The sequence below is a fragment of the Uloborus diversus genome, unplaced genomic scaffold (assembly GCF_026930045.1).
Source record: "Uloborus diversus isolate 005 unplaced genomic scaffold, Udiv.v.3.1 scaffold_443, whole genome shotgun sequence".
Classification (NCBI taxonomy): domain Eukaryota; kingdom Metazoa; phylum Arthropoda; class Arachnida; order Araneae; family Uloboridae; genus Uloborus; species Uloborus diversus.
In genome coordinates, this window is record NW_026558619.1 from 12,825 (window position 1) to 37,506 (window position 24,682).

General features: G+C 31.0%; 1 protein-coding gene across 1 annotated transcript in view; it reads left to right on the top strand.

Annotated features, from left to right (window-relative positions):
* The first annotated feature begins 377 nt into the window (after positions 1-377).
* Positions 378-24,682, top strand: part of LOC129233474 (ATP-binding cassette sub-family D member 3-like) — a 69,178-nt gene continuing 44,873 nt past the window's right edge. The window contains exons 1-10 of the mRNA XM_054867494.1: positions 378-534; positions 669-708; positions 3,142-3,188; positions 3,299-3,350; positions 4,619-4,707; positions 11,329-11,398; positions 17,817-17,843; positions 19,078-19,148; positions 22,902-23,025; positions 23,117-23,173. Coding sequence (XP_054723469.1) covers positions 425-534; positions 669-708; positions 3,142-3,188; positions 3,299-3,350; positions 4,619-4,707; positions 11,329-11,398; positions 17,817-17,843; positions 19,078-19,148; positions 22,902-23,025; positions 23,117-23,173 — 687 coding nt within the window. The 5' untranslated portion in view covers positions 378-424. The remainder of the gene's footprint in view (positions 535-668; positions 709-3,141; positions 3,189-3,298; positions 3,351-4,618; positions 4,708-11,328; positions 11,399-17,816; positions 17,844-19,077; positions 19,149-22,901; positions 23,026-23,116; positions 23,174-24,682) is intronic.

Here is a 24,682-nt window from a genome sequence, read left to right on the forward strand (position 1 = left end):
CGCTCTCCGAGCGTAGCTGTTGTCGCAACTCTGAAAACTACGTTTTCATATAGGGACTCTAATCGAGTGACAGCAAATGATCATTGACTCTAGCTGTAATCAACCAATCAACAGCTTAAAACAGTAACCAAATAGATCTTAGAACGCTGTGGTAAGTAACCGGTTAGTCACCGGTCGACCGGTTAAGTTTGTCAAACGCAACCTATTTAGTTCTGTTTTTGGATTAAATGCCCGTATTTTTTGTAATTGTAACTGATCGTAATGACATGTCCAGGACCTACGGTCCAGGAAATTTTCTGAACTATTAAGCTTATACTTTTCACAAGCATTTTAACACTAGTTTATATCTTCTTTCAGAAATTTAGGCCATCAGGATTGAAAAATATAAACTTCATAAAAAATCTGTAACACCACAATTAAAATTATGGCTCCAGTATTTAGTAAAGTTGCCGCCCGTAATTCTGCTGTGATCGCTGCTTCAGTTGGCTTAGTATACTGGATTTCTACTGTACGATTAAGAAGAGGAAGGAAAAGGTTAAAAATCCATTGTCATTTTAAATACATTACTAGTATAATATTTTGATCATATATTGAATTTTTATTGATTGTGTATGATACCAAAATGTGTATTCATTTCAAAATCATTAAATATAAATATTTTTCCACAGAGCAGAACTAGTGGATGAGGTTGCTTGTGCATATGCTCAGGTTAGTAATCAAATTTTATCTTATTTCTCTTTTCTAAATAATTTAATACTACAAATTATAAAAAACTCAGCTATAATTTTAAAACATTGTAAGTATTGTCATGGAAATGAACGCAAACATTATTTCCTTCTGTGTTGCAATGTATGTATAAAAATTTGAAACTGTTTCCCATTTTAAGGGATCACAGTACATTTTGAACATATTTTTTTTTTTAAATTTATGAATATTGTGTTTTTCTTTGAAACCACAACATACACACACATTTCGCAACCAATAATTTATTTTCAAAATCTTAAAATATTGCCCACATTTTTTAAAAATCTAATAAATTTAGGGAAATTTCAATTTTTTAAAATCCCTAAGGCTTTTTTGTTTTTGCACTTATTTAAAAAAAAGTTTTTGCTAATCAATCACAATATTCATCTCTAAAAATCTGTGCATTCATTTGCTTATATATGTATTGGAACATTTTCTGTGATTAATTATGTAAAAAATTGTAATCTTTTTTTAAAAAATTTTGTTTTTAAAGGTATAACATGCTCTAAACATTTGAGTAATTTATAAATTGCTTATCCAATGCACAGTTTTGTTAAAAATATTTTCCTGACTGCAAAAAGTATTATTTTAAAGCAGTATCTTCAATTCGGAACTCCAGCGCTCGAATACGCTACCTTGCGGTGATTTACAAAACTGCCGATGGAACTAAAACATTGCCACGTTTTAGTTCCATGTGTGTCTGTTGACGTAAACACAGGCAGTTTGTTCTGAGTATTTATTAACGCAATCGATGTGTCTTAGTTTGCTTTCAGCTACAGAAATTAATTCGTCCCCTAAGAGTATTCTCGAGCTTCTCAAAATAATGTTAGTTTTCCTTATTTCTTTCAAAAAAGTATTAAATGGTGGACGCGTAAACAAGAAAACTCTGGATTAACAAAATTGGATAACGTTATACCAGGTAAAAATTTTTATTGTATGAATTTGTAAGAATATGAGTTTTTTTTAATCTTAAATTAATTTAACTAATCATATTTTACAGCAGCATTTAGTTGGAATGGACAGTATGCAAAATATTTTCTTGGATTTATTATCATAGAACAAAATGAAAAATGCTTAACCTAGAAAGAATTTACTTTATTCCTTTTATTCTCAGCTGAAAGGTTTCGCCAAATTTGTTTAGGGTTATAATTTTGGTATTGTGCGAGCAAAGTAGCCTTGGCGAGATTTCGCGTTTTTAGTTAAACCATTTTTAATTTTTATCATGAGTGGAATAAAATGGTAGTAAGATTACAGTATTCGATAAGTGAAAAGAAATAATGATCAATCAACTGAAAAGAAAACTACCACCATAAATCCGTGAGAATTTTGTTGATGATTTGCATAACATGACACAATTAAATCGTAACTCAGAAATTAGAAAAATCGAAACAGAAAATTTTTAAGTGAACCGATTCGGGAATTCGAGAGAAATAACTCAGCTACAAATGGAAAAAAAAATAAGCGCTAGCCAAGCAAGGCAAAGAAGTATCATCTTCTTTCGATAATAATTTGTAATGTCATATTGAATTTTCTAGCATTAATTGTTGTTCTTGTCAGGCTACAATTATTTAGTTTTATCAAGAATTGATAAATATCGAATTCAACATCATGGAAATAGCTGCTTAGAACTACGAACTACGTAGTTTGCATTAATCTTTGTCGTTTAGTAATGCTTCTTGAATTCTCATTTCTTTCTACGTGGGCCAGAATATCCACAAGACTTTGAAAATTAATTTAAAAAGAATAAAGCGAAAAAATCATACGTACGAACAAAAATCACAACACTTTTAGCATTTTTTTCGTTACCATGTGCGTTTGTTTTAGTTTTCAATTCCGCCATTAGACAGTGACTTCAGTGCCCCCTACAGTTCGTTGGAGTTGCGAATAGAAAAAAATCCTTAGGGATTCTAATGACATGAAAACACAAAAAAAACGATCACTGAGAAAAAGCAATTTAAAATTTTTCTTTTGCGTAAGAACACGTAGCGAGCATGACCTTAAACTACTCATAACTTTTTAAATGTTTGAACTCAAATGATGAAACTTTTTCCCTGTGTTTGGAATAATTTGTAGTTTTGAAAAAAGCAATAAAATATGTTTTGATCGTTTGATCATTTTTGAGGTACTATGACTCCTTAAGTTACATTCAGGAAATAAATATATGATTTGAAAGCTTTTTGTGAAAGTTTAAGTTACTTTGACAATGTAGTTATGTTGCCATGTACAACTTTTTGATAACTGAATTGATGTTTCTTGATTCTCTTTTTTCTATATTTTTAAAAATATATTTATACTGCTTGGACTAATAATCTATTGATCATTTTTGTTACACTCTGTAAATCTCTTTCAATTTGTATAGTAAGTTCACAGTCTAAGATTATAATTTTCTATTTTTAGAAAGAAGACAAAAAAGTTAGAGTGCAGGTTGACATGAACTTTTTCAGGTTAGATTTATCATTCAAAATATTTTTTTTTAATGTTAAAGGCATCATTCTTATTTTCATAAATGAACTATACGTTTAAACTTAGACTTCTTGTCAACTTTATTTTGTAGGCAGTTGAAAGCAATATTGCAGATAATTTTGCCTAGTGTGTTTACAAAAGAGGTATGTTTTCTTAAAAATATAGATTTTGAATTAGTTTCCTGCTCTAGGATTTAACTTTAAATATAAGTTTTAGGAATGTTAGTTTATATATCGTCCTCTCAGAGCAACAGTAAGACATCTAATCCTAGGAATAAAAGTAAGATATCCTACTGTTGCTTTGAGGTGATGATTTACAGTCAAACTAGCTTATAATGAGAGCTCTTTATAACCAAGTGCTCGTTAAAAAACAGGTTCTTGAAAAATTTCACAAATATTCTTACATGTGCTTTTTCTGTTTTTTTTACTTTAGTATGCTCCTGAAGAAATCGGTTTAATTTTTTTTTTAAATGACTTCTTGTATCATCCTTGTATTATTGTTTTTCAAGAAATATTCTCAAGGCCTGAAAAAAAAGACTTGTGCATTAAGTAAAAAAGCAGTCTCAAACTTAGTACAATGAAATGAGTGAAATTACAACAACATGTGTACTTGTACAGATAAAAGCAATTAAAACGAATTTAAATCAGTGTAAGAAGAAAAACTTTTTTCTCTCCTTTTTGCACTGATAAAGGGGTTTGCTTTTACGATCTTGAAGCAGCGGTTTGCAGAGTTAACTCTTTTTAATTGTTTTTATTTGTACAATTATACATGTCGTAATTTTGCTCATAGACTTGCACTCCTGGCTTCAAAAAACACTTGAAGTTTCTTGGCATGTGAAATGTCATTGCATATGTTGAGGGTTGTTCAACTTCAAACTCTTCACATTTGTTGTTATAGTCGTCACTTTCAATATTTTTTTTAATTTGCATTAGTTTGAATCTGAACTGCAATAATGTTGCAGTATCTTGGAAGTGATAACATTAATCATCAACAAATTGATATTTTTTTAAATTCTTCTCTACTCACAAATTAAAAAAAAAAAAACTGCTGTTATCACTTGTTTACAGAATATTTGACTCATCATTAATTTTGGTTGACTTTCGAATGTTGCTCGAAATTTTCCAAGAATGGATAAGTGGACTGAAAGCTAATTGAAATTCAATAAATCAGAAAAATATTACTTGTTTTAAGCGGTGTTTGCTTGTTAAAAATGAGTGATGCTTCCATAGACTTAACATTGTACCAACCAATCATTTCCGATTTCCTCGATAAACCCTGGTTCTCATTGAATCAGGTTTTGTTATGAACAAGTTCGACTATATGTGGCTGTGTGGTATTTAATAAATAAAATTTGTTTGCTGTCTTAATGTATTATTTATATGCTTAATTATTTTGATTTTCTATTTCAAAGTTTGCTTATGTTGTTATGATTGCTGGCACACTAGTTGGCAGGACATTGTGCGACATTTGGATGATACATAATGGTACTGTCATAGAAAGGTAACAATATTTAAAATGTTTTATGTTTATTGTAAAACTATTTTAACATTTGTCGATGTTTTATTAAGATTTTAAAACATTAGTTCATTAGTTAATAGATTTCTAGTTAGACAACTAGTTAATGTTTCTTTTATTGCATTGACTGTTAACAGTTACTAGTGAGATAAATAAATACCTTCGTGCTGAACAGTAAAGTAACGTAAAGCAACAACGTCTAAAAAGCACAAATTCGCATATTACTGCAGACATATGTTTCGGCGTTTCCTGAAAGTTACCAGTGGTTCAAATCTTGGAAGCTAGTCCATTTAATCATGTCATTTATTCAAATGCTTTTATTGTTTAAAGGTTTAAAATGTGCATCGTAGTATGTTATAAAAATTTAATGAGGGTCTCATAGCGGCCAACGAATAATTGCAAGCTGATGACCTAGAGAAAGAGGGATGGGGGTCATAGACCCCCACCCCTTCTTAAGTGACCAAAGATAGCCAAAAACTTGGTTTTGGAGGCTTTGAACTTGTTGCTCGCGAACCCTCATTTTCTCTTAGAATTAACACTTATGGACCTTACGGTAATGACCCACTCCAGGAACCAGAAGCTGGATCCTCCCTTGACTGAATTTCATGATCAGCATTCAAAATTTCAATCAAAGGCTAATATAGATCAAATACTATTGTTTGCGGCAGATAAAAGTAAAACTGGAGTAGCATTTTGATACAAATTTGTTGCGTCATATTTTTGAATTTTTTAACAAAATCATTTGAAGCTGTAAATTTTTCATGTGTTTAGAATTACAGAAAGCAGTACTTAAATTATTGTTTTTTACAGCAAAGAATCTAATGTAACTTCAATGCCTCTCAATTAGAATTAAAATTTAGCTTTGGTGATGATTTTATATGCTTATTAAAATTGAAATGTTTGCATTATGTAAGTCGATTAAAAAATTATTCAGAGGTAGAAAATCCATGCCACTATGTGCCAAACTAAAAACCTTGAATCATCCAGATACCAAAATTAAAAAGTCCCTTTTTTCTTTAATAATTACATTTCTACATGCTATATGAATTCTGGTTGCGTGAATATTTTGTGATTTTGTGAAGAATTATAAATAAGACTATGATAAGCTAGTTAATTTCCGACGCAGCCTGGAAAAGCGCCCGGGACGAAAAAAGCGGGTTAAAAACTCCTATTTGTACTTCTGTTAACAAAAATTGAAGGGACTTGCACCATTAGACAAAGCGGCCCCGGCACTGCTATTGTGTGGATCATGCTTTGGGGTGCTGATACATGAGCACGAACAGGAGCATACACAGGCACATGGGGGGGGGGGAGAAGGGACAGGTGTTGGCCCGTTCCGATCCTGAAGAAGGCCCCAGATTTTTTAAATGAGGGGTGAAATATATGTAGGGACGTAGGGGGTGAACAAGATAGAGGGGAGGGCCCGTAAAAGTCATTTGTGACATGCCCCAAAATGTCTGTGCACGCCCCTGGTATTTACTGGTTGTGACAGATTAAACTAAATGCTGTCAGTTGGCAAGATATTTCATTGGTCTATTGTAAATTATCGCTATACGAGTATTTTCATCTCCGAATCGCATACGGGAAAGCTAAAGCAAGCCTGGACTATGATAAACTGAATCTGAAACAGAACAAAACTTCGACTTCGAGAGAGCTCCTGAACACAAGCGGATTTTGGACTGAGTTCCGGGTTGCTGGGGAGGGCAAGGTATCTTTTTTTTTATTTTTTTGAGCTACATTAGTTGAGGAGTAATTTATCAAAAGGGAGCATGTACCTCCATTTTTCGAAAAATTCATTTTATGATATTTTCTAAATCTTTCAGACAACCTTTATCAAATCACTTACTCTCAAGAAGTCCGAACGTGGGAAATCCAATTTTATTTATAGTATGGCTTTTTGATCAAAAGGTAACAAATCCGTCCTCTGCACATTTTATTTTGAACAAAAGGGGACATTTCTTGAAAGAATCTGCAGTACGAAGACTTTTAGATCCAAAGGAAAACATGTCCAAAATCCTCAAATTTTAATCCACTACTTTTAGATTCGTGTACTTCGATAAGAGAATATGACAAGGTGAAATATTAGAGTTTTGTTGAAATTGAAATTTTCAACATTCAGGTTTTCGTTCAAAAGGACACATATCCAAAATATCCTTTTTTTTTCTCACCTCCTGAACCTTTTTGGAAACTGGATATGTTCCTTTTTGATAAATTAGTCCTCGGTTGTAATCAGGACCAGATTTATGCTTAACGGGGTAAGGTATTTCAGATATTAGGTCCCTCTGAAGTCTAAAAGCCACCAACGATACTAGCCTTAAGTCAACAAATTGAGGACTTTGATGCAAGAACCAGTTCAGTCCGATTTTTTTTTTTTTAAATTCATTTTTGCGTGTGGCCGATAGTATAGAAGTTTCGATTGGTGCTACAACGGGAACCAAATGTAAGATCAGACCTCTGCTTTCTAGTAAATAATGTGGGAAAGATATTAGCCTTTTTACCGGACACTGATGTTATTCGTTGGTCTTACCAAAAATGAGTAAGTCTGGACTTACTTCGTTCTTGGTTCTTGCATCGAGGCCCTCAATTGTGTTTTTCAGATTTAAATATCGAAAAATTGCCTGACAAAGCCTTCGAACCTTCGCCGTTCCCTTAAAATCTCTAAAAATAGCCTAAAATTTCACATTTTGAAATTTTCGTGGGAGAGCTCCGTAACCCTTTTATAAACACTATAGCCAAAAATTGATTTCAGTTTTAGAAAAAATGCTGTGAGGGAACCAGTGTTTCTCCCAGACCAAAAAAGGGACAGTGCGCTTTCAGATAAAAGGGTACTGTTCAGAGAAGTTTTGTAAAACACAAAATGTGCTTCTTTTACTTTTTGGTCTTCTAGTTACATACAATGTTCAAGTGTTTTCCATAGTAATTATTTTAGAAATATTGAAAAGCTTTTTGATGTTTAGTTTTAAAGGTAATGCAAAAAATATTCAGATATATTCTAATCAGATTCTTGTGGTACTGAAACGAAAGAGTGACGTTTCAAGGACAGACTTATGTGAATCTTTACCTTTTGAAAAAAAAAGTAGCTTTTGTGCAGTTTTGTCTAAACTTTTAAGGGGCAAGGAGGGATGATCAAGTTAAGGCTCAAAAGTTAGCTTAAAAGCGGAAGGGCACAGCGTCCTCCTAAAAAATCTGGGGGGAAACACTCGAGAAACCTGTCCCCTTTCCTTTTAATGTTTTCAAACACATTATAAGATTATGTTTTTAAAATTCCAATGTCGAAAAATTAAGAAGGAGAGTCACTGGATTCCCTATAGTAACTAAATGGCAGTTTAAAATTGGGTAGAGTATACTTCAGTTTTTAAATGTTTCCAAATGAGATCACTGATCCTCCTCCTCGCTCAAGCGTGACCAATGATAGTTTTTCGTTTTTTAATAGTTCAAAATCAAAACGTTTTCATAGAGAGCTCCCAATGCTTTCCTGTTCCATTCATTTTACCAAGGGTAACCTAAAATTGTATTTCTAAAACTTCCCATTTTGGAAATTTTTTGGGAAGAGCCCTCGACATTCTATTGTAAACAAAGATAGCCAAAAATAGACTTCAATTTTGAAAAAAAAAAAGTTAAGAAAACAAAATCGTGGGCGAACCCTTTCTTTTTCTTGTCTTCAACATTACCGCAAATTGTAAAATTACACTTTTTGACATCAACTTTGAAAATATCGCTTGAAAGGGAACTCTAGAACCCCTTCTCCCAATTCTTTTCTCCTTATGCCTATACAGATCAAGCAATTTCGAAAATTTTCCAGGGGAATTTACCTGATTCCTCCCTTTCCTCGTGTCCTTCCTATGTTGTCAGTATAGAAGCCTAAAGATGTGCCTTTTCAGACTTATACCATTAGTATCCTTTGAAGGCGCATAAAAAATGTTAGCTTTATTTTACGTTTCCCTATTTTCTTTTTTTAGAACTTTAAAACTTGATTTAGAAACTTAAAAGGAAATAGGAACTATAGCGGTAGTTTAATGTCTTTGCTCGACTCGGAAGAATCGAGATCCAGTACTGGTTAATTCAACTTTACAGAGGTGGGCCAAAATACTCTTTTGCCGACTGGGCCAAAGTCAGCCAGTCCGCCCCTGTATATCTATATATATATATATATATATATATATATATATATATATATATATATATATATATATATATATATATATATATACTAGCAAAAATACCCGCCGTTGCCTGGGTCAGAAATAAATGTAAGAAAGAATCGCTACTTCCTTTTGTTTTCTGTTTTAACTGAAAGAACTCAAAACATATCACTTTGACGTGATTAAAAATCGAGCTTCTTCCTTACCCATTAAAGTAAAATAGCAATAAGTATAAAGAACGAACGAATATTCATTTAGAAATGAAAGCACAAATTTAAGCATATAAAAGTTTGAAGAATTTCCAAAATATGAACTAACAAAAACAAAGACCACTGAAAAAACCGTGCACTTTATTTAAATAAATAGTACACACTCAAAAGAAAAAAAAAGCTCTCTACTATGTTTCTTTAAGGATGCAAAAAGTAGAATTTCCTAATGTTTAAACGACTTTAAACTCATGTCTGCTTCAGAGAAGCCTTGATTCAAAAATTTCATTATGATTACTTTTATTATTGCTGTTGTTAGGCAACGAATTTTTGTAACAATGGGTTTTATATTTGCAACAACTAGTCAAAGCTCGAATACGCTACCTTGCGGTGATTACAAATACTAAAGAAAAAGGTAAAACATTCCATTCCACGAGTTTTCTTTGGGGTAAATTTCCGGCTTCAATCAGTTTGTGGTGTAATGTAATTTCAGAAGAATAAAAAAGAAAGCTTCGCACAAATACGATGAAAAAGTACTGTCATTCACTCAACGTTAAAGCAAGTTATAAGTTATGGCATTTGTTTGTTTCACCTTTTTTCATCCGCCGTTAGACAGTGGTTGCTGCGCCCCCTATAATTTATTGGAGTTGCGAATTTAATTATTTATTGGGGAAATGATATGAAATTTACTGTTTTCCACCATAACTTTTTACAACTAATTTTTTAAGGAATAAATTACAGCCTAAGTTGCTCCCTCATAATGTATCTATCTATCTATGGTGAAAAAATGGTTAAAATCCCTCCAGTAGTTTTGAAGTTTACCCCGGACATCCGGACAGAGATTAGCCCTTTATGTGTAAAGATGATGCAATTCCTAAGAAAGCAATGTCATGCTTGCTCCAGAGAGGCCTTGTTTCAAAATTCACATAATGATTTCTTTTAATATTGCTGTTGTTAGGCAACGAATTTTCGAAACAATGGGTTTAATCTTTAATCATTTGATGTAGAAATTACATGACATTCACAGTTTTCGGTCACGCCGTTTTTAAGCTATGATTCTTAGCAATAAATTATAGCCTAAGTTGTTCCCTGATAGTGTAGCTATCAATGGTTAAAAAATGCTTAAAATCCGTCCAGTAGTTTTGAAGTTTACCCTGGACAGAAGTAGCCCTTTACGTATAAAGATAAGGATGCAACTCCTAAGAAAGCAATAAATAACATGCTTGCTCCAGAGAGGCCTTGATTCAAAATTTACATTATGATTACTTTTAATGTTCCTGTTGTTAAGCAACGAATTTTCGAAACAACGGTTTTAATCTTTAATCATTTGATGTGGAAATTACATGACATTTACTGTTTTCGATCACGACGTTCTTAAACTAAGTTTTTTAGCAATAAATTATAGCCTAAGTTGTTCCCCGATAATGTAACTATCAATGGTGAAAAAATGGTTAAATTTCCTCCAGTAGTTTTGAAGTTTACCCCAGACATCCGGACAGAGATTAGCCCTTCATGTATAAAGATAACTGAGCATAATCTCTTTGGTTCTTAAACTGTTAGAACTTAGGATTTTGTAGCACATTCGATTAGATATAAAAAGTCAAGCTGATTTAAAGGGGAAATCTTGAGTCTTTTTGCATGCAAATTCTTTAAAACTCTTAAAGCTTTGAGTTTTGCATGAATTTTCTCTCTTTTCATTTTTTAACAATCTTGTGAATAATTTTGAGAAAAATTTCTTGTTTTAAACATATCAAGAGAACAATTAAATGTGGGTAATGGACTCCATTCAAAAATTCATGTACCAAAAAAAAATTCTCAAAATTATCCTAAAAATTAAAATATTAAAAATATAGTTTTAAAATATAGAAATTTGTAGCTATGAAAATGAAACTCTTCACCAACTTTTTATGTACAGAAGCAAAAAACTTTTAATGCTAAAATTTCTTTTATAAGTTATTTTTCTCATAGCTATTTTCACACAGGCTGTAAAATTTTCTTTGTGATTACAATCTTATAACTCATCTCTAATTTTTTTTAAAAAATGGAGGAAGAAAGTTATACAATAGTTAACTTTTTTTTTTAAATAGTTCACAAAATTTTGTCTTCAATGTTAACCTGTGAACATAGTATATTTTGCAAGTTGTTCATTTTTACAAATGTAAAATAGTAAAAGTTCATAAATATATATAAATTTGTGTACATGTATTGCAATGTAAATGTATTTGGTTTCACTAAAAAATGTTCACCTTAAATTTTAGGGCAATCATCACTCAAGATATAGCTCTTTTTAGGAAAAGTTTGGAAGCTTTCATATTTGCTATGCCAATGGTAAGTGTGACATGCAAATTGCATCCTTATATTTCTATGCAATGGTCTTTAAGCTTAGCATTTGAGTTGATTTATATTTGAATAATGTAAAATAACTGCACTTTACCTTCAAGTGCTTTAATGCCACTTTAGTTTTTGTATGTGAAATATTTTTATGAAGTGTTGAATACAACTATTTTTTTTTCCAATGAAATATTTTTTTTGTATTGTTTACAGGGATTAAAATCTTTGGCAGATCTGCAATCTTGCACTTTTTGTAGTTTCTTTATTTCTGTGTGTTTTGGTTTTGAAAGCCAATTTTCAAAGAAGGCATATATTGATCACCTCATCAGAGAGACAGCGCGATGCAATATAGGAAGATATCAGAACTGTCGGCTAACTAATGACACGGTGTAGTGTACAATATTGTCACAATACCACACGAACAATATAGGAATATATTGGCCAAACTAATATCGACACGATATTGTTTGTCTTGATCACAATGTTGTTTTTGATATAGTTGCAAAATCACACCCAGCGCCGGATTAGGCATTGTTGTATATTGTGATCCCATAACATAGCGATATAATATTGGTAATTTTTACGATATCGTCGTACGACATGTGCTATAAGGGATCTTTGCAAAAATGTTAGAAACTCTGAAAAATTATGCAAATAAAGAACAAAAGAGAAATTAGGCTGGAAAAGAAGAAAAAATGAAAGAATTTCAATTAAAAAAGCTGCAAAAAAAATACGGTAATGGTGCAAAATGCCAAAGACTTAATATCAAACTGTTAAAAAGACTTAAATTATACAGCTGTTAAAGTAACTATAGATAAATCAAATAAATTATCTACTGATGCCGTAAATGAGGAAAGCAAGAGGATTGTAGAATTAAATTGTGTAAATCCTACTGGTAAAAAAATCTGCCAGTGATAATTTTTGTAACCTAGAAAATTTTCTAACTGTAGTTGAAAAATCAAATGGAAAGATTAGCTCAAGGATTACTGGAAAGAATAGCTCAAGAAAATGGGAAGAGGACTCAAGTTCTGAATTGCAGTTTAAGGCAAAAAGAAAAAAAAAATCTTCAAACTTTAAGCTGCATAATTTTTCCTTTCTTTTGACTTTGGGCTGCTTTCATCCCTGTATTTAAAGGGGATATCACACAAGAGAAATTACGGGACATCGCAACCGCAATAGGAACCGTCAACCCTATCTGGAACTTGTTTTTCAGACGGGAAGTTGCCTACAGGGTTACTGCCGGTTGCGCGGACGGTTGCTCGATTTGTTCACAACGAGGGCTACCATTTTTTAGCTTACATCCATGTGTTTGCGCTTGTTCATCGCTTTTCGTCAATTCCGCATTTGGTTATCACACTGCGTCGCGTTAATTTGACACTTATGGATGAAATTAGTAATCAAATACTTAATGCAGCTCTTGCAGCTTTAATTGTATGTGGATTTGTGAAAAGATGGCAAAAAAAAAAAGGGAAATGATCAAGGCAATGATTTCAGAGCTAGAGCATCAACTATTATTTCATGCAGTCACCAAAGCTCCTCCTGTTAAATTCATATTTGAGTTTTAACATTAATTTATAGAACTTATGGTGAAAATTTAAAAAAAACAGAAAAATTTTATTACTATTAATTGAATGTTTGATTTAAAGTGATACTCTTGATACATTTAAAGAAGACATACAGAATATATGACTTCTCTAGGCTTATTTTTCCCATAACTACTAAATAAAATCTTAATTTTAGATAGGAATTATTAGTCACTTACTGACAGGTAAGAAAAAAAATTTAACTTTAACAAATTATACCTAAATTCATAGCTAAAAACAAACATGAAAAATTCAAAAAAAAAAAAAAAAAGCCAGCAAACTCTGATCAATAGGTCTTTTATAGTTATTTTTTTAAACTTTGAGTTTATTGGATGTGCTAACTCTTTAACCTACACAAATATAATACCACTAGATACATATTGCACACAGAAAAATGTGTGTCCGAGTTTATTAAAATAGTTCTAGACATTTAAAAATAAAATGACACTTTAAAAAAAATGTGATGAAACGATGAAGTGCAAAAAAACAGTATTATTTAATGTACAATTTTGAAACTTTTTAAAAACATTCTTTTAGTCGAATAATAAAATCATTAAAATTTCAGTTAAATATGCTACGCGTAAATAACTGGGATTGCAGACTGAACTCTCATAATTTGAGCTGCAAAACTGTTTAACACTATCAGAATCTTGCCTAGTAACGTTAAAAAGTTGAGAAAATTAAAACTTTCATAATATTCTAGATTTCTATTGTACAATAGATGTTTGCCTTACATGCTACTATACACCATTCTGTATAGTATGATGGAAATTTCATTTTAATATAAAAAATTAATATAATAAATATTATTATCAAAGTAATAAATTTAAAAAACACTGTAGGGGAATGTGGGGCAAAGTGAAATAGTTAACTTACTTTTTTCAAAATGAACAAATTAAAAATTCCTTCTGAAAATTACAGTACAGAAAGGAAGGAAAATATGTTTTGCGTTAAAACTCGCATTGAATAAGTACTTTTTATTTTTGGCAGTATGTTTGTGCCTCAGAAAAAAAAGAAAAAAAGGTGGTAATTTTTCATCTTTTTTTTCCATGGGGCAAAGTGAAAAATTAAATATTTTTCTAATGAAAGTTTTTTTATTCTATCGTTAAAGATATTTTTTGTCAAATAAGTGTGTAAATAAAAGAAAGAATGAATAAGTGAAAAGAAAATGAAGGAATAAACGAAAATAAATTAATGAGTGAGTAAAATAGTGAATTATTAAGAAAATAAGTCAATGAATGAATAAATAAGGGAAGTATTGTAGAAGGAATGTAAACGAACTAATTAATAAATGAATACGTAAGTGATTTTATCAAAGACCGAATATGATACAAATACAAATACGAACTATTTCACTTTGCCCCGCATGGACATGCTTAGCTATACAAGCATTTATAATACAAATAAGCTTAATACTGAGCAAATAAACACTGCATTGAATATTAGTAGGTCTCAATCAATATTTCAAATGTTAATAAAAAGAACTTTATCATTTAATAATGTCAAACATTTTTTGACATCTCAACAAAATATTACAATGTGCATATCATTTTTTTAAAAATTCTTTGTATTATCATATTCTTTGATTTTCAGAGGGATTTTTTCTCTTAACTGAAATAAAGTATATGTGTTACTACACAGTCAAAATATTACTAAATAGGTGGCTCTAAAAGTAGAGTAAATATTTCACCATTTCACTTTGCCTTACATTCCCCTGCATTTCAAGTATTTTTAAATGGAAGATACTGTATGTACCCATCAGTTTGAATTTAAAAAAAAAAAGTACAGCTTCCACGCTATGATTGGTAAAAAGGAATTTTCACATAACTTTTTCAAGGAAAAAATTTACTGTAATTGTTCAAGTATCAGAATGGGGTGGTTTCCTCCAGTCAAAAGTAGTACTTTTAGTCACTGAAATTGATAGAATAAGCAAAAAAAAAATCATAATAATTTGGACCCAGAAAATACTTTCATTTTCCCAACCGTTATTTTTTAATTAATTCTTTTAAATATCCAATTTTTCAAACAAGGCGTGGTCTTGATGACGTCAAAAATGATGCACTTTGCTGCACCTTTCACCACGTTTCCACGTTATGATAATCAAGAAGCGAATTAAAATTGCACTCTACGCTTGCTATCAACCCTATCGTTGCCAATACACGTGAGTAAAGATGCGAATTAAATATTTTGCTCTGTGAATGGCAACACGAAATGGCATTTCATCATTTGTGACGTCACATGACAGAAATATAAACAATAAAAGCGCAATGATTTAAGTAATTTTTTAAAAATATTAAACATAAACAAATTATTTAAAAAATGGTCAGATCTTATGTTTTTAAGCATGCTCTTTCAGAAAAAAATACTTTCAAAATTTTGGAAACGACCCCATTGTAACATTTGTGCAAAACAATTTTCAAAAACCCAATGAAACAAAAAACACCAATATAAATTAAGAAATGCATAAAATTTACACTGATGTTAACTAACATATAAGTAGCAATTTAAATTCAAAATCAGATGCAAAACCAGAGGTTAAATGTCGCTCATACGTTTTTTTAAAGTGTAACTGAAAATTATTGAAACATAAAATAAATACAACAATAAAAAGGAATTCCCACATTTCTGTCGCCACGATTGCAAAAGTATTTTACAGTGATGCTGCCTGACGTCACGAAATCCCAGCGCCTTGATTGGTTCCTCCGTAACTTGCCTAGAATTAAAGGCAATTTTTTTCTAGCGGAGGAAAAAATTTGCCCCTATACGAGCAACTGCGAATTTCCACAGCAAACGAGTATTTTGGAGCGATCGTTTGTGGGAGTGAGTTGAAAAACCAGTTCCAGATAGCGTTACGGTTGCGATGTCCTGTAATTTCTCTCGTGTGATATCCCCTTAAAGGAAAATTAAATTGTACCTTTATACTTGTGTGTAAATCAGAACAATTGTTACAAAATTTAGGAGCTTAAAAAGAGATATCACTCTGTGCACTTATTAGTGAAATTTATAATGGAAAATTTTAATTGCATTATGACTTAAAAGTTACTGTTAAAAAATCATTTCAGCAATAAAGCTCAACTGATTAAAAAGCCTGTTTCTGCTTCTTGATCAACATTGTGCATATATTAAGGCGGCATTCTTATTGACCATAAATTTGAAAAATCTGAAAAATGTTAAAAATATAATAATATGAATCAACTTATGTAAGAAAAAAAAGGAATCTATCCTGAACCCAAATTTTGCTTAAGTCAGGGTCAACTTGTACGTGAGCATGATATCTTAATATGTAAAAATCTTCTGTGCAGACATTTGCCACCATAAGGCTTTTAAACGTCCGGACCGATTTTGATCAAATTTCTTGTGTGTAATCAAGTGCAAGCATGCTTTTAAAGCACGATGGATCGAATCGGAAACATTTTTGTTAATTAATTAATTAATCTAAACATTGGATGGTTATATCTCCCAAATGATTAATGTTTATTTTAACCTATTGTTGAGGGAGAACTGAAATAAATATTTAACCCATTGCCAAAGGATAATAAGAAAGCCAGCTCTGCTTTTTGTAATGAAATTTTCTACTGTGATATGTCAATTGAGAATAGATAAAACGTGGAGAGAGAGAGAATGAAGCTTTCATTTCTTGAAAGCAACGATTTTAGGTCCCGTGGTATACTTTAAAGTTAAGTACTAGAAGGTTTACGCAAAAACTGTGTGCTGTTGTCGTAGTTGAACCATGTGACCAGATCGGTGCTTTAGGTTTTCCTAACCAAATGATCAAAAAGTACCGTACCTAGCAACATTTGTTTCTCGGCTGAAATCCATCTGAGTTTTGGCACCAATCTCAAGAATACTTTAAGGATTATCTAACTAATCAGTAAATTATTAAAGGAAAAGATGATGGAATTTAAAGATGAAACAAATTTTATTTTCGTCCAGATAAATTACAACAGGGTAGTTCTGTACACAAAAGATTAGTGCAGTGGAAGATCTTTATCTTTGATGGAAAGAACAAATTAGGAAATATATGAAGTTTAAAAAGTTTTGTTCAGAAGATCGGACCGCTAATCGGTCGGAGTTGGCTTCGCTCAATGATCTGCTGGATTACAGTACATGGTGGCTTGGCGACTTTGGCGATAAACAGTAGAGTTGCATGATCATTTGTTTACATTTTAAAGTTACTGTTAATGTAATTTATTATATTTTTTGTTTATTTGGAAAAATATTTCAAATTGCAAAGAACTGTTTTTTGCTTTTAAAGAGCTTTTAGTCATTTTAGTTGAAGAATGTGTCATGTTTTACATCAGGAGGAGAGGGGGGGAGGGATGAGTGATTTTCGCTTATTCAGAGAACTGTTTTTACCTTTATCATTTTTCTAAAGGATATCCTTTCGATTGTTTTATTCTTTTTCATATGGGGGATGCTGCAGCGGGATTTCCCGTTTGTTCCAGATGGGTAGTTAGGTTTTTAAACTTAATATCTAAGGATGCTTTTTTATCCTGGCTGAAGGAACAAACCATCAAGTACGGGAGAAAAAATAGTTAATGAAACAACTTATCCGTGGGCTTAAATCAAGGGGAGATAAATCAAGTTGTAGATATATGCATTCTAACACCATAGCAGCTTAAAACATTTTTTTATACTTATTTTTTCCAACAGAACGGTTCAAACACTTGATGGTTTTTTGAAATTTTTCAACTTTTCAATTTACGAAGTTTGAACAGAACAACGTCTGTCGTGTCCTCTAGTGATAGATAAAATAATGATACATAAAATTTTAAAGATGAATTGTCTTTCTGTTTTATTATTATATTATACTCAGTTATTTTATTTTTCAGCTTTCTCTGGTGAATAATGCAATGAAAGTAAGTATAATTTCTCCTAATTGTTTTTGAATAACAAATTTAATTCAAGAAAAAGAGAAAACAAGGATGTGTTTTTTATCTACTCTAAAATTTAAGTAATTAAATTGCTTTTTGATTTCCCCTTTGCTTTTTTTTTTACTTTCAAGTTTCAGCTATAACAATTTAAAATAAATTTAATTATAAAATAGTATCTGAAAACTAAAGGGAAATTTTCTTTAGCTCTGATAATTTTTATTACAAAAATTGCACCTTTAGATATTGATAAAAAGATCCCCTGTCTTAATTTAACCACCTTTTTTTAAACATTTTTTATTCTTGAAAAATTGTTTAAAACTGAAAAACTTGGACTTTTTAAATTATTAGCGCAGCATTACTTAATCTTTTTGATAAGCCAAATTCTTAGTCTTAACTTTTACTGTAAAACTAGCAACATATTTAGAAATAATATAGTTTAATACAACATTCTGGGATAAATTTTTTGCAACGAAAATGACAAATATTTCAAATATTTATTGGCATCAACTCAAAACTTGACTCCACAGCACTGTGTGGTTGAAAGGAACTTAACATTTTAAAAAGCATTAAACTTAATTGAAAAAAAAAAATGAAAATCATCATAAATAATGAGTTTGCAAATTTATAGTGCAGTAAATGATTTTTTAATTAAATTTTATTTTATTATATGAATTGCTTTTTGTTTAACTTTACTTGTATACAAGTATGCACTAAAGTTAATGAAAGGGTTACAGGTAGGATTTAATTTTGCGTAGGGCCTCTAGAAACCTTAATATGTTCCTGCTCCGAGTTTATGCTCACAGCCCTTTTGATCAGTAGCCTGTCTAAAATGTATGATACAAATGCTTTGTTTGGATATTTTTAATTTGGAAGTTCCATGTAAGGTTTGTGTCTGCAATTTTATCTCTTCTTTGTGCATTTAATTAAATTCATTTTCTGATTTATTAAATTAAAATGTGCATTAATCTTCATCAGTTTCAATGAAAGTTCACCAAAACTGATTAAAGTTATGCTTATTTCAACTCATTATACAATTTTTCTCAACAAAAATGTCCTACCTTTTTTTCTTTGATGTATTTTCTAATTATAAAGAACTCTCAATTACTATTGTTGACTAGATTTTTTTTTCTAATCAAGTATTTACTATCCACACATTTTGACAATACGTTTGTTATTTCCTAAATTGCATTTATTATTTTTAATCTTTATTTTGTTCCAGTTTGGTTTGAATGAGTTAAGGTTGCATTTTCGCTCTCGATTGACTAAGCATCTTTATGATCGTTATCTTAGGTGAGTTTTTTTTTTTTTTTTAATTTACCTGTAAAGCGTCTTTTAAGTCTAGAATATCAACATGATTTCCTGAACTTTTCTAAAAATTAATTTTACTTAATTTTTTAGTCACTGCTTGTATTATCATTCTCTGTTACTAATATACAAATACAAATACAAAAGTGACGACCAGCAACAGGCTCTGGGCCCAGCTAGACTGGTTCCTAGTCAATTTACAATCCCCAGTGAAGATCAATGGCCCTCTTAAAACTGTCTACTCCTTTGCTCATTACCACCTCTTCCGGTAAGCTGTTCCAAGGTTCCACTACCCTGCTAAAATAATAATTTTTCCTAATATCCATGTTAGCCTGAGATTTAAATAGCTTAAAACAATGACCCCTTGTCCTGTTTTCAGTGCTAAACTTTAGCCCCGTAACATCTTTTGTTTTAATAAATTTAAACAGCTGAATCATGTCCCCTCGGTCTCTTCTTTGCTCAAGACTGTACATTTTTAGCCTTCTAAGCCTGGAATCATAATCTAAGTGGGAAAGTCCACTTATTAGCCTTGTAGCCCGCCTTTGAACCCTTTCCAATACATTAATGTCTTTCTTAAGATAAGGAGACCAAAACTGAACAGCATACTCCAAATGGGGTCTTACCAAACTTCTATATAAGGGCAGAAGAACTTCTTTAGATTTATTTGAAATAGATCTATTGATAAACCCAAGCATCTTATTGGCTTTGTTGCTAGCAATGCTGCACTGTTGGCTAAACTTTAAATCCTGACTTATTAGGACCCCCAGATCAGTAACTTTGCCTGACTAATGACTGAACCTTGCAAATAATAACTTGTACACTTATTTCCATGCCCTAAATGTAGCACTTGACATTTCCCAACATTAACAGCCATACCCCATTTATCAGCCCACTCCCTAATATGATCTAGATCCTCTTGCAGCTGATTTGCTTGTTCTTCATTTTCTACAGTCCCCATAAGTTTGACATCATCAGCAAAACAATTCATGTTCCCAGAAATATTTTTGTGAATATCGTTCATAAAGACAATGAACAAAACAGGCCCTAACACTGATCCTTGAGGAACCCCGCTTAAGACCTCACTCCAATTAGAATAATTTCCCCTTACAACTACTCTTTTTTTCCTTCCGGTCAGCCAGTTTTTTACCCAAATGAAAGTTTTCCCTCCTATTCCCATATCAGCTAATTTGGTTGATGGTTTCTCAAAAAATATATATATAATTTTGAAGCATAACTTTCATTAATGCATCGGTATTTTGACATTTTGTTTCTCAAAACGAGTATACTAAATAATGCAAAATTTTCCTACGAAAATGCTCCAATTTCCATTTGTGTATGTTACTAATGTAGTTTGCAATATATTGCATAAAAATTTTATTTATTGTTCTATAACTCATGTTTAAATGTTTAGGCTTGCTGTACTCTCTGCTGTGTATTTGTTTAATTTTTTGAATCATGATAGAGTTTTTATTGGCAGGAAAAGTGAGATTTGAGAACATGGGGAAATATGCATGTCCTGAGCCCCGAGGCTGATCAAGTTCATAAATTTTATGTTCAAAACTTTTTTCATTATCTTGTAGAATACCCTTAAACCACTGATTTATGAAGTACAATTCTCAGCAAACTGCATAAGTTTACAGAAATAAAAAGTAATTAGTGCAGTGTAATAAGAGCATTATATTCTTCATTGCATCAATTCTGCAGCAAATTGAATTTTAAAATAGTTTTTCAACTTCTTACGTTAATTCAAAACTTTATAATGAAAAACAGTGTTCACAGTAAGAAAAAAGTAATATCAGGGGATTGAAAATGTAGTTGCTATGCGAATCATAAAGCTAACAAAAGTGCATGATAATGCACTTACTTTTGATTATGGAGCATTTTAAATTAAGAAAGATGCTTCAAATTGCATAATTTAGGCTTTGATCTTAAGAAAGACATTAATGTATTGGAAAGGTTTCAAAGGCGGGCTACAAGGCTAATAAGTGAACTTTCCCACTTAGATTATGATTCCAGGCTTAGATGGCTAAAAATGTACAGTCTTGAGCAAAGAAGAGACCGAGGGGACATGATTCAGCTGTTTAAATTTATTAAAACGAAAGATGTTACGGGGCTAAAGTTTAGCACTGAAAACAGGACAAGGGGTCATTGCTTTAAGCTATTTAAATCTCAGGCTAACATGGATATTAGGAAAAATTACTATTTTAGCAGGGTAGTGGAACCTAGGAACAGCTTACCGGAAGAGGTGGTAATGAGCAAAGGAGTAGACAGTTTTAAGAGGGCCATTGATCTTCACTGGGGATAGTAAATTGACTAGGACCAGTCTAGCTGGGCCCAGAGCCTGTTGCTGGTCGTCACTTTTGTATTTGTATTTGTATTTATATTCATTGTAGTTAAAAATTATTTTAATGTTCACAAAATTGATCTATTCCAAATTTTCTTTTGTAAATTTTTAAAATGATCTATATAACACCAAAATCACACAAAGCTTCTGGTCCTATTGAATGTGTTATAACAATCTTCTATTGTACCTGTTAAAGGGTCTGAAATTTTTGATAATGCTAAAAAAAAAACATTCTTCAAGGTTATTTTGTTTGTACCTAATGTATCATGTATCACGCAGAATAGTGGGTCGGTCGGTACCCTTGTTTCAAAAATCGTATTCATGTTGCCAAGTAGAATTATTTTGTGAGCTAGTTAATCTATAATTTAATTATGTCTGCTTACTTCTTCATTTATCCGAGTTCTTCTAATTTATCAGCAAAGACCCAAATATAGATTGTAGATATTAAATAAGACTTTTACTTACATTAGTTAATGGTACTAAACATTGAAAATTTTCATCAAGAATTGAAGGCTAGACACTAGCCTCCTTATGAGTTTAGAAGGTATTTTTGGGATCATGTAATGCTTGTTATTTTGTGTGAAATGAATACCTGTTATTATTTTCCTGCATATTTATACCCTTGTTTTTATTTTTTCAGTTTTGTGATTTTGAATATCATTTTTTCTTTTCTAAACTGGTTATTTCTATGTTTGATTTGTCATCCTAAGTTATTACTTAAGTGACTTAATAGTTCAATAGATCGAATATAGTAGTAAGCACCAAAATAGTTGAATATTAAAAAGACTGAAAATTTCGCATTATATACCTAGAAAGAGTGAAAGGGCTAGTGTGACTCCACTGATTTTTTTCAGTGTTTATATATATATATATATATATATATATATATATATATAAAATTTCTTCCTGAAGTGAGGTCACTAATGTACCTTATCTTCTCTTATGACTAAATTAACATTAAAAGAACATTAAAATAAGGTCATATTATGAAAAGTCAGAAAGGTCCATTACCTTCAACTATTTAATATTCAATTTTTTGCGCTACAAATTACGAGAGGACCCATACGAGCCTCCTCTGTCGTTTGAAAGTTTGAAATACTGATAAAAAATCATTTTCAGATTATAATAAGCCTCTGATTAACTTAGATCATTATACATAGATATGTTTATCTGTTAAGCACTTAATGGATTTGCACTATGTATGCAACACTACAATTTCAGCTAAGGTAAAAGAAATGCAAATTTTGTTGTTACTCTACTTTCCAGTACCAAGCTGTTTATTTTGTTTTTGCAATATTGCCCAATTCATTAAAATTTTCATGTGTGTAATTGTTTGAAAGATACCTTAATTATGTTCCATATTTTCATTTCAAAAATTAAACTTTTTAATGTAGTGGAATAATATATTATAAGATGAGCAACATTGATAATCGAATATCTAATCCTGATCAGCTACTTACTCAAGATGTTGACAAATTTTGTGCTTCCGTTACAGACTTGTATTCAAATATCAGTAAAGTAAGTCGTGTATTTTGATAACCAACATTTTACAATTTGAGGCTGTGATTGTTAAAATTATTCTAATATATGGATTTTCTGAATTCCACAGCCCACATTAGACATCATTATATTTGTGCAAAGACTATCCTCTTCTATTGGTGCTGAGGTATGTTAATATTGCTATTTTTGTGCTCTTTGTATCTTTTCTCATTTATTTTTTTAAATTTCAAATAACCTTTTTTTTTAATTTATACTTATTTATTTTACTTACCTACCTTTTTATTCATTTACTTATTTATTTGATTATTTGTTCTTGTTGAAAAAAAAAAAAACAAGACCACTAAACTTATTTTTTACTGTTGTATATTATTTATGTTATGTTTAAGACATGTAAGTAATCATGTTTCTTAACTGGCAATCTTTGATAACTTTCTGGTTTACCTTTTCTTAAAAAAAGAAAAAAAAAACCTTGTTGATGGTATTTCATTGATCTTTTGCATTAAACAAACTAAGAAGGGCCAAAAAAAAAAAAAAAGGATGCAGTTAAAAACTTAAAACTGATCTTTTCACTTTGAAATGTAGCAGTGAGGACTGTAATTTTTTATGCTTATTCTAAGAGTCGAAACATTTCTGTAAAAGACTCGAGAGGATGCCATAAAAGCATTGTCAACCCATCCTAATAAATATTTTGAAGAAAATATCTTCTGTTTTAGAAAAGATTTAGAATTTTAAACCCAGATTTTGTTTAAATTTTTATTTCTTTTTTTAAATTACAGTGAAGCATCGTTAAGAGCAAGTTTTAATAAGTGTCAGACTGGTCAGATACATGCCATTTTTGGTTTTGCTAAAAATTTTACAGTAGTTTCTTAGAATGATTTTAGAAGACACATATTCTTTCTTTTCTTCCAAAAAAATTTTTTTTTATGATCGATAAAAAGTCCAAAAGTTGGTCCTAACTTAGGGTTTTTCTCAAATGGACATTTTTTAATATTCAATTATCTCTGCACATTGAGCATCAGCAAAAGTAATCTTTGTGATTATAACATGATATTTAGTGCCTCTAATGAAATATATCATAAATTTTATGGCTGACCTTCAGTGGACCCTGGCAGGGGTGGCTAAACTGTGCCAAAAAAGTAAAAGTGTGTCATGTTTGAGGCCTCCTGGTTCCACGCACTAAGGTTCAACTATAGTTTTTGCAAGCAATTTGTGTAGTGATATATATAAATTATTAAATATGCTCATTAAATTCATGGTAAATGCTTACTGCTGCAAAAAAAATACAATATTTTTTTTTTTTGGCTGATGCTTAATACACAGAAATAATCTCATTTTAAAAAACACTGATTTGGAAAAACCTCTACTTTGGGTTCCACTTTACTAATTTTTACAGGTCTCCAAAAAAATTTTTGGAGGAAAAGAAAAAATGTGTCTTCTAAAATCTTTAAAAGAATCCACCATAAAAATTGGAGCAAAATCAAAAATGGTGTGTATTCGAACACCTCATTTCTGCATGGTTCTTATAAAAACTGGCTCTTAATACTTTTTTGAAGGAACTGTCTGAAAAGAGTATGCATAAGAAAAAGCGTATTACAGGTATACGTTAATATGTATTGGACTCTGCTGGGACCAGTTTATAAAATGTATAAATGATAAATACGTATGAAAGAGAAAC